At 38.0% G+C, this 11,155-nt stretch overlaps 1 protein-coding gene across 2 annotated transcripts in view; it reads left to right on the top strand.

The window, feature by feature from the left end:
• The first annotated feature begins 2,397 nt into the window (after nucleotides 1–2,397).
• Nucleotides 2,398–11,155, top strand: part of LOC122351886 (receptor tyrosine-protein kinase erbB-4-like) — a 268,898-nt gene continuing 260,140 nt past the window's right edge. The window contains exons 1-2 of one of the 2 annotated variants that reach the window (XM_043249273.1): nucleotides 2,398–2,516; nucleotides 8,156–8,802. In XM_043249273.1, coding sequence (XP_043105208.1) covers nucleotides 8,724–8,802 — 79 coding nt within the window. In that variant the 5' untranslated portion in view covers nucleotides 2,398–2,516; nucleotides 8,156–8,723. The remainder of the gene's footprint in view (nucleotides 2,517–8,155; nucleotides 8,803–11,155) is intronic. The other variant, XM_043249274.1, reaches the window with a different exon arrangement.

Below are 11,155 nucleotides of genomic sequence, written 5' to 3'. Positions count from 1 at the left end.
CTATTTGGAATTAAGTTTTAATTTTATCTATTTTAATTTTAGTTTATGGTTTTATTAGTTGTGTATGCTTTTTAAAGATATTTATTATTTGTTTATATTTTTTATTAATTAGTTTTATTTATTTATTTTTTCTATATTCATTAATTAATTAATTTATTTATTTATTTTTCTCATTACTGTTTTAGTTTTAGCTAACTATAAAAACCCAGTTCCATCATGGGCTATGCTTTATCAACAAGAAGTCCAAAACCAAACTTATTGAGTGCTTTTGTTTCACTCTCTGCATCAATTTCAGTGTCTGAGTTCATTTAAATGTTTGTTTTTAAGACATTCATACGTAGCTACAATTGATGATGTGTGTATTTGTTTAATTCCAGATATTACTTCCTTAGAAGCCTTTAGATCAAATGTTTTTAAAGATCGCAAGAAACAAAAATTTGGTCAAATTCCAACCTTTTGGTCATGCAGCTCTTTGATTACATCACTTGCACTGTCTAGCCCACAGAAACGTATGTGAAAAACTACATTTAGCATCGTGCCTTCTTCTCCAAATGTCACAGAGACCGCTGTGTCTCAATTGTACTGTAATGAGTAGGAAGACTTTTGGTAGTAGGTGACTGTGGATCAAGTTGTGTGTGTGTGGGTTGGTATTGGTTATCTGTGAATGGCACGAGGTTATGGCAGGTTAGATGTGAAACGCTTGAACAAATGATACAGGCACACATACAGGTTGGGTGGAGTATTATTATTTAAAAGCAATTGTTTCTGCCCTGACAGGAGGATCCAGATGTCCTGTCAGCAGCACATTGTAGTTTCAAAAATCAAATTTTTTCCTAAGGCATGGCAAGAGTGTATATGTAAGTATATATGTATATATGTGTATATATGTATGTCAATCCGAGCCCAAGTAAAAATGAAATAAAAAAATGTAAAGCAGTTCATTGTCTAAACACTGTTTAAAGGAGATCCAATATTTCTTTATGAATCTTTTAAGACAATAATAAATAATAATAGTGACTGTGATATTTGATCAGACGAGAGCAACCAACACACACACACACACACACACAGGCACATGATGGCCCTCATGAGGCCTTTGCGTTATACTGTAGTAGTGATGTTTGATTCGCATTGTTGTTTTGAGCCTATTCGTTTTAATGAATCACTTGAACAATACTAAATGCTAAATATAAAATACAGCAATAAACTGCAATTTCTCTGCCAATAAAAAAATGAAGTGCTTGTGGACTAACAAAAAACAAACGAACAGTGAATCATTTTTAACCCATTTATTGAAAGTAGTCCGAACTAATTCTCTTAAGTATATTGGGTCATTGTATAAGGATTTTCGACAGGCAAATTTTAAACTACAAAAAAAGTAATATCTTTTGTGGTTTTATAAACATTAAGAATGTTGTGTACACATAAATTCAAAATTAAAATTTTAATTTGAGCATTTTTCATCTATGAATCGGCCATAACCTTAAAAAAAATGTAATGTGGTGCAACCATGATTTGTATAAACGGTCCACAGTAATGAAAGTGTTTTGAAACAATGCATTCGCATTTCTTTTGAGTTTTGAACACGCATTTTTGTTCTGTAATGTATCTTGTATATCTGTAAATTGCATAAAACAGATAAAAAATATTTTAAAAATACTTTTCACTTAAGCATACTGCAGCAATGATTCACATTTCAGTTCAAATAAATGAGATTTATTTAGTTTTTATTTAATACAGTTATTGGTATTATTGGTTTCACCACAGCAGGAGTAGTTGCTCGAAATGACAAACATGCAACACTTTATGTAGCTAAAAATATATTGTGCAGCACATGACATGGCGTTATTTCAAAACTGTTGATCAAACTCCCACGTAGGGGCAATTGAGCAGCCAAGATTGGGCAAAGACGTGAGTAATAATAATGCCAAACACACCATATAGTGTGTATTGACATTTTCACAGCTGAAACTAAATACCTTCTAATGCGTTGTCATGTTTTATTTTATGCTATACCTAAGAGATGATTGGTTCACACATGCCACATGAACTGAGGTGAATTGATTTTAAAATAAAAGTCTTAAATGGTAATTTCTTTGTGGTCACACCACATGATATTTCATATAAATGAGATTATTGTACAAAGCTTGTTTGAATATTATGATGGAAATGTAAGTGCAAATGCTTTATGCAAAAACGGGCTTACATAACCCTTTGGAAATCATTTCAAATACTACAGAAAATACAAATAACTAATCTTTTTTTGAAAAGTTTTTCCTAATGTGGGTGAGGTATTTATTTTATACGTCATCTTTTTAAATGCATTTAAATCGTTTTTTAACAGAAAAAAAAATGCAATCGGACCGAAGATTTAAGCGTCACGTCATTGACCGTATACAAGGAAAACAAGCCAATCGCAATTCAGTATGTAAATAGATGTTAGAAAGAAGACCAATCACAATGCGGTTTGGGAATCTTCTGGTGACGTCACCTGCGTCGATCGCTGTTTCAAAAAGGTAAGTGTCGAAGTTTTACGTTTAGTCAGTTTTAAACTTTTCACGTTCCTGAAACCGGAAATATTGCAATTAATCAATTACAGAGGCTTAAGACAATCGGATAATAGGCTAAGTTAGATTTAAAAGATCCGAGTTCGCTGTTGAATCTCACCTGGCGTCCTATTTGCGCGCGATTCACTGTTTAATATTAAGCCTCGTTCTCCCTTTCCTCTTCCGGCGATGAGGTGAAGTTTATAAATAATAACATTATAAAATATAAAGGAACAGTTGATTTGTGGTGAGCCTACAGTACGAAGGCTGTGGTTTGTATGTGCAGTTAGTTGGTAACTCAGACCGTTTCTTCAACCATGGCCTCCACTTCAAGGAACTGACTGTATGAGCATGACTGTAAGTTTCTGTCTGTGGCTATGGGCCTTTCATCACAAAAAGAAGTAGGTTGAATAATTAGGAAATTGTGTAGAGTCTGGATGCTTCTGGAGGTTAAGTGGTGGGAGTGACTTAATTGTGCGATAGTGGAAATTCTTAGTGTGGGCCTACAGAAACAAACTGACACTAGTGCATGGACGAAATCACTCACACACACACGTGTGCAAACTTCTGCACGCTTACAAATACATACCCATACATACAAAGTCAAGCTCGCGATTCAGTTCGTACGTACAGACGCACATGAGAGCGTTCACACATGTTGAGCTGGTGTTAACCTTATTCTCTGTCAGTTCAGAAATAGTGCTAGCTGTAAATGTGAACTAGCGGGCCCGTATACTCCGAGCCGCTCGAGACCACAGGACTGCACTCTTGTCTTTTTATAGAGACCCGGAGCGGGGTTTTCAGCCCTTTTTATCTGTGAGAAAAAACATATGTGCACGGCTTATAAGTGGCCCACTTTACATACTGCAAGATAACTGGCGCAATTATGTAACAAACTGGAACTAAACATTCAGTGTTTACTTGTCTCCGTGTCGTGCGTTGTACTTTTTTTTTCATGTTTGATTTCAAAATGCGATGGTGCGTGGCATGGCTACAAATTCAGTCTACAAATACAACACTCAGTCTACCCAAGTCTGATGCTGCCTCCAAGTGGTAGAGACTCTTTTGTTTTGTTTTGTTCTTCTGTTAAATGGTAGTCTTTTTTTTTTTTTTTTTTTTTTTTTTTTTTTTTACATCTAACTAGTGGAGTGTATTCCCTAAGTGTCCAGCAGATGTCATTATTTGCCAAACAATAAAAAAAGTACATTTATGTTTCGAAGGAATAGAAGCAACAATTTTGTTCATTATTTACTCCCTCAAACACTCTTTAATAAAAGGAAGAAATAGAAAAATAAGGCTGCTTTCGCTGCAATGGCACAGAAGAAACATTTAAATTGTCAATTGCCAATAAAGAATGCTTCTTTTTAAGAATGTTTCGCATGGAAGGCAATTGTTCATATTATTGCACTGTTTGCTTCTGAGTTTTCCGAGGCTATACAGTAGCAGTGCGAACTGATGTCCAAGTTAAACCATTGTAATTGAATTAAACTGATTTAAAAAGATAAATGAATCAAACTGAAACTTCATATTCAAACTGGCACTTTATGAAAAATATAAGAACTAATGCATATGTGATGTCAAACGTGCCACAACATCTTAATTTAGGTCTAACTTAAATGCTAAAAATGGCTGAAGATTTTCATGCTTACGTTTTAGAAATGCATTATTTATTAGTTATTTATTTTTTTTTTTTACTACTGAATGATAGAATAGCGTACTAGAATAGCATTCTCTTTTATTCAGAATATTTTTTTTTTTTTTAAGTCATTCAATTTAAAAATGTTACATTTTTATGTAATTTTCTTTAAAAGCATATGTTGCCTTAGTGTGATGGTACCCCAAACCCATTCTGTAATATTCCAGCTATTGTGAAACTATCTTAAAGGAATAGTTAATCCAAAAATCTTTAATTTAGTCAAGATGTAGTTTTTGTTTATTGTTTTACTTTGAACAAAACTTTAAACCATTGCTTTTGGACAGCCTTTCGTTCTTTTAAAGGTGCACCAATTTTTTTTTTTTCTTGGTCATCTTTACTTTACACGAATGTTCCAACTATTTATGTATATGGCATAAAAAATATGAACAGTGGAATAAGTATCATCTGTTTCACATTCTGCTGAATGAGCCGCATTCATCACACTTTCTGTAGTTCCTCTGAAGTCCTGAAGATGTCAGCATCCTATAGCAAATCCTGCCATCATCCTAACGCTGTGGAGTCGCAAGATCGCCGTTAAACTAAAGCACCCTTAAACTATCAAGCAGAATGGTTTTTTTTTTCTTCTAGAAGGCCTGTGACTCATTACAATCATATTTCATCAGTCAGTTAGCCGACGATTCCATTCCGTTCACATCTAACTCCACTTGAGTCGTACGAGGGTCCCAGTGAAAACGATGAGTAATTTAAAACATCTTCACGCAGGCTGCCATTACTAATCAGCTCTCGGACTCCCTCCCTCTGTTATTCACGCAGCTATACGTTCATACCCCTCTTCTTGAGTTTAAGTGGGTAAATGTTTGTTTCCGAAAGGTCTGAGCAGATGAAACGAGCGAGAACCTGAGTCAGAAAACTCTGGCAATGAGACGGTAGCAGAGAGCATCCACCGAATGGAAAACAATTACACAGTCACTGAATCCCCTCCTAAGTTCTGATGAGGGCGGTTAGCGATGGCAGTGGCCACGTAATGATGTGTGTGTAATTCGGTAATGCTTCTCATTGCTCAGCGACTCCAGATCTAAGCTGCCTAAAGACGACACAATTTGTCAATTGACTCTGGGCCATTAAAAAAGGAACAGATCATCAAACTTTAAGGCAGATTTAGATTACCGAATGCAGGCTCGTTCAAAAGAGCGTAATTATGTCATAAGTTGGTAATTTGTACGTTGTGATGTATTGATCTCGATTACGGTCCGAGATAGTAAAATTAATTCTATGTCATTCAGCTCAGAAATGGATCATTTGTTCGCCGCAGTCTGTCGTAGACCGATTCGGTTCGGTTAAAGAGTCAAGTGTTTGTTCAGACAGGAAATTAAGCTCAGCTGTGTTACTCTGAGTTTTCTAGATGAGGTTACACGGTTTAAATGGCAGACTATGTTTAAAAGAGTAGATCATCCAAAAAATTGCTGACGGTTTACTCGCTCCGAGGTCATTCGCGATCACTTACTCATCTGCGGTCAATGGGTGCCGTCAGAATGAGGGTTCAAACGACTAATAGAAACATCCATGTGGCTCCACTACATCCGGTAGCATATTGTGAAGTAAAAAAAAAAGCTACATCTTTGTAAGAAACAAAATATCAAGACCTTTTAACATTTCATGCCAAAATACCATATTAATGCATGCTTTGAAAAGTCGTCTTACATCAAAATCCACTTTAGAACTGATGTTAATGATGCATTTGTGCATATTTCTCTCTTGATTCAGGCAAGATGACTGTTTTTTCCTGGTGAAAGCAAACATTCTGGATCAAGGAATCGTAGCTTTTGCATAGCAAAACGTCGATCGACTCTAGGCATGTGGATTAATGTTTTTGAAAGAGAAAAAAAAAAAAACCTCTACATCTTGAATGGCCCGAGGGCGAGTTAATTTTCAGCAAATTTTCATTTTTTTTTTTTTTTTTCTCGGTGAACCATTCCTTTAGAGAGTCAAATGTTTGTTCAGACAGGAAATTAAAGGCAAACATATTACTACGTGGCGTTTACTAGATAAGATAATACAGCTTCACGTACAGCCTGAATTTAAATCAAAGTTTTTACCTTGATTGACGCTTTATTAGGACTGCTTTTTTTTTTTTTTTTTTTGCTTGGATAACTAACACCTGAGTAATCATTTCAGTTCAGTTTATACCCTGAACCGTTTGGGCCCACTTCCGTAGCCGTAATGCGTTCAGTCCGATATAATCTCTAGTGATTCCGATGGTCTGTCGGGAAATAGCATTTCCTGAATGTAAATAATTTCAGGGTTTTTTTTTTTTTCTTAAATTAACTAATTCTCTGGCACACGCCGCTGTTGGTCTTTTGTGGCGGGCCGTTGAGCATCGATGGCGTTTGAATGCAGGAAGTGTAATGGGAGATAGCAGGGGAGGGAAGGACACTGGTGGAAATAAGCTCTGCCTAGTTTGATAAAGCCGCTTCATTACTTGGATATTGTGTGTCTGGAATCATTATGCACGAAAAGGCCTCTGGAGGCTCAGGTTTTATTGGCGGTCCTTGCACAGCTAACTCTCATCCATTAAACAAATCATGGAGTCATGTATTAGATTAGCTCTACACCCGGCATCAAGGGTGTTTTTTGCCAACCGGCGGAACCTCTGCTATTCACTCTCCTAATCCGGAGAATGAATTATGCGATTGAGAGCATCTGGAAGATATTGTCATACGTACCATTCTGAGAGATTTATTAAAGGAACTAAAAAAAAAAGCCTGTTCGGATATTTCGCCGCTTAATTGTGTTGTTCGCTCTTGAGCTGACGAATGAGAACGGGAAAGTGTCTTGTTAAGTGACAGTCGGTGGTTTGTAATGTTTAATCAAATCGCGAAACTTTAGTTGCTTCTTTAAAAGGGCTTTTTGTCTGCGTATAATAAGAAGGAGCCAATGTCATTTGCGGGGCTGTATGCTTGGGTGGAAACAGCTTGATCTCCTGCTGGCTCTGACCCTCTGTAACCCCAGAGGTGTGGTAATGACTCCCTCCTGTGGTGAAAGGTCAGTACTACAGTAACTATGCAGTTGCTCCACACACCAGCAGAAAGGGCTTCTTTGACACCCTCAGCGTTGTGATGTAAAAAGCAGAGTTTACAGGAATAAGGATGCGGTGAAAATGAAAGTGCTTAAGATTTTCTGTATACACACACACACACAAAGTTTGTTACGAATTATTGTAGTATCAATATATTAAAAATCTTGTAATATTACATATCTTTCTTTTGTTCTCGAGTAATGTGACCTATTTATGTGAGGGTGTGTGTGTGAAGCATACCAGATGCTTACTGCATCATTGCCTGACTGTCCTCGTCTTTGATAGCAGGTGTGAACGACGTGCAGCGTGTCATTGAAGTGACTTGGCCAAGTGTCAGATTTTAGCTTGTTGATCCAAACCGAGAGCATTTCAACCTTTTTAGAGATCCAGGGAAGCTCAACTAAGTCGGGGGTGACCACGAATATAGAAAGCTAGATTTGCTTTGCAACACTTTGTGAGAGCGTTCCTTTCATTGGTAACGCCGCAGGGCTCAAACGGTAACGGGTGCCTGTAAAATATCAGGGAACTTTAAAATCGTGATTTCCAGCTCTGGAGAAGTCATGGAAATTCATAAAATATTCAAACATCAGAGGAATTTTTATGATCAGTATACGCGGTGATGTAAAATGCTGTATTGAGATTTTTAAAAATGATTAGGCTACAGGAATGTAAATGATTGAGAAGGTCATAGAAAGATTGTGTCATTTCATGGAGGTCTGACATTAAACGATTGACAGACATGAAGCTTGCATGTTAAACCATGTAAGAAAATGTGTGTTTTTTTACGCACATAGCCTTATGGGTCATCTTTATAAAACATACATGTGGTATTTCAAGTGGAAATACTATCCTTTTTTTTTTTTATACTTTTTGTAGGTGTCCACACTCAAGTTCTGTAGATACAGAGGTGAACATGCGTTTCCCGGAAATTCATGTTGGGAGAACCTTTGGAAAAACCTCTAAATGTGAACAAACGCCCAGTTGAAGAAGACGCCGTATGCAGAACAAGACAGGTGTATTTAGAAACGAGCTCTTCTCGAGCCAATCAAAAACTTACGCCGAGCACTGGAGGGCGGGTTCTTGTCTAATTATGCAGACTTTTGACCAATCGAATCAGCGGAGGGCGGTGCGGACTTCGGTGGGGGCGTGCCTCAGGCTTTGTGCCGTCGCAGCGCTGAAGAGCGTCTGAAGAGAGTAATGGCATGAGCCTTGCGTCGAGATCCTGTCAAAGCACTATACAGAGAATTTCTCGCACCTGAACTTTGAGACCCTTTCCTGAGGACTATTTTACCATTTAAACGGGACGTGTTATTACCTTACATACTCTGACACGCAACAGCAGCACTTGAGAAGTCACTCCACCGGCAGTTGCGTTCCTGTCTTGAGACATTTAAAATAAAAGGATATGGTGTTGGACATGTGAAATACACGGGAAACTTCAAACATGAAGCTGGCATCTTCTCTGTGTTGCCTCGGCTTTCTTCTCACTTCTGTGGCTGTCCGTTTCAGCGACTCGCAGCAAGGTGAGTAAACGACTGACCGTCGTCTCGTGCGCAAAGGTGTTTAGGTGTTTATGCGTTTCGCGCACGCACGAGCTCTGCTTACTTTTTTTTGGATGCCTCTCGCGGTGCCCGTGCTCCGGTGCGACGAACCTTTTATTTGTCTGTTCGTTTCTCTCAACAACATGAGCCTAAAGTGTACACGCGTTATTGTGATGGCAAAAAAAGCGCCATTCATTCAGCACCACAATGATGCATAGATTTCACGCATAGAGTCTCTTATGTGTGTTGGTGTGAAATAAGCTGGCATACAGTTGGAGCAGCGGCACTGATAGCGCAGAATGGCACTGTTGAAGTGGCACTGAAAGGGGCATTCAGTCTCACTGGACGTTTGTTTTGTTATTCTCAGTCCGTACACTGTCTGAGAAAGAGTTGGAGTGGTCGTTGCTTTCAATGCATGTGAAAAGTCACTTCTGTCGCCTCGAGTCGAACCCAAGACGCTTGCGACCTGTTTATGGGCGACTTTCAGGTGGATGAAAACTTCAAACGTCGGCGTGCTATCAAATGCACGATATCTGATTCCTCAACCGTTTCATTTGCTTTGACGTACAAATGCAAAATGCAGTTATGTGTAAGCTGTCCTATTGTTTCGTTCCGATGGCGTTTTTTTTTTTTGGAAAAGTTAACAGACTCGCTGGGTCTGGAATGCAAATAGTTTTTCGGAGAACGTAACGCGTAACGAGATCGGCGGATTTTCAGTTTTATGACATAAGAATAACCCGAATGCGCATCGATGTGGCGTTCAGATCTCCACATGGTGGTAGTATATGAACCGAGATGGTCTGAATCCCAAATCTCCCTCCCTCCTTCCCTCTCTCTCTCCCCGTTTCTCTGTAGGCTACTTTACCGACACATACTCACATGCACGCAAATAATGCACAATCCACGTATATAACGCATGCCTTATTGTTTAAAACGTGTTATTAAAACTACAATTGCAACACGCCCCATGCAATATAAAATGAAATTCAAAAGACTGATTTAAGCAACGCATACATCATTATATCTGTCACGCAAACGCACGCATTGACGAATAGTCATCATGGCTAATTTTCAAACGCAGATCCATCTAAAATAGACAAATGAGTCGATATGAAACCTCAATATCGATTATAGTGCTATAAATTATGCCGTTGCCACCGATCCTCCGTCACAGTCGAGTTGAACTGACCTCATTAAAAGCGTCCAAGAAAACTTTATAGCCAACAATTACGCCATTCGATGAAATCAAAAACCTCGAAACTCTTTAAAACGTTTCTTGCGCGTCCTCACGCGCGCTTTCCGTTGTTGTTGTTTTTTTTGTGTGTGTGCCTCAATCAGTTATTACGGTGACGATTAAACACACCGACTATTAACTAACGGGTAAAATTGAGCGATTTCAGATGACTGATGGAAAGCAGGTAAAGAGCACGAACTAATCAGGTGTTTTGCTCCGTTACTGATCTCAGTGTCATTGGCAAAGGCACGCGCTCCTGACGCACTTCTGCGCTCCGCTGCGCTGCCGGAGGAGACGCGATGTTGATCCAATTGTTATTTTAGATTAAATAAATTAAAAAAGCCTGAAGGGAGAGCGATTTTTAATGGGTTTACAGGTAAAAAACAACAACAGCAGCACCACTGTAGGATATTCAGCAAAGTTACAGTTGTTAAAAGTAAACAAATAACATCTTATTTTGAAAAGAAATGGTGTAACGCAGCCCCAGCTTGCTTTCTTTAGCTTGCAACAGCAGCATTTTTGTGTTGAACGGAGTTTTTAAGGTTCGTTAAGAACTGTTTTGAAAGTGCAGGTGTGAAGAGCACTAAAAAAACCAAACAAAAAATTAAGAGCATTGTTTTACACTGAACTATTGCAGGGCGGTTCAAGATGTTGTGTAGTGGTACGACATGCTATACTTCATCTAAAACTGTTGTAGGCTAAATGTTTCCAGTTCATCTATTATTAATGCGCATGCAGGTTTTATGAGCTAATATTCATATGGAGACATTTGACATTTTAATACTTGTAAAAAATGTATTCGTCACGCCACAGGTTCACTTAAAAATAACATTTAAGGTCAAGTTTGGGATATGACACACACTTTTCCGTATGCAGGATAGTTTTAGCTTATAAATGGAAGGGAATACTATTTGAACTGTCAGCATATAATGAAGTATAAGCACAGAAGTCTATAATCGCTTTAATGTGTATCATGGAAAAGCATGAATAAATTAAAAAAAGGGAAAAAATGTTGTTCTGGCTAATAATATGCACATTTGTAGGAGTTATTGTTGTGTATACATTTGTCTCGTCAGTTCTAGATGGTAATATGGATAATAC

Source organism: Puntigrus tetrazona, chromosome 9, assembly GCF_018831695.1.
Source record: "Puntigrus tetrazona isolate hp1 chromosome 9, ASM1883169v1, whole genome shotgun sequence".
In the NCBI taxonomy this organism is placed as follows: Eukaryota; Metazoa; Chordata; class Actinopteri; order Cypriniformes; family Cyprinidae; genus Puntigrus; species Puntigrus tetrazona.
This window is presented reverse-complemented; position numbering and strand designations above follow the sequence as displayed.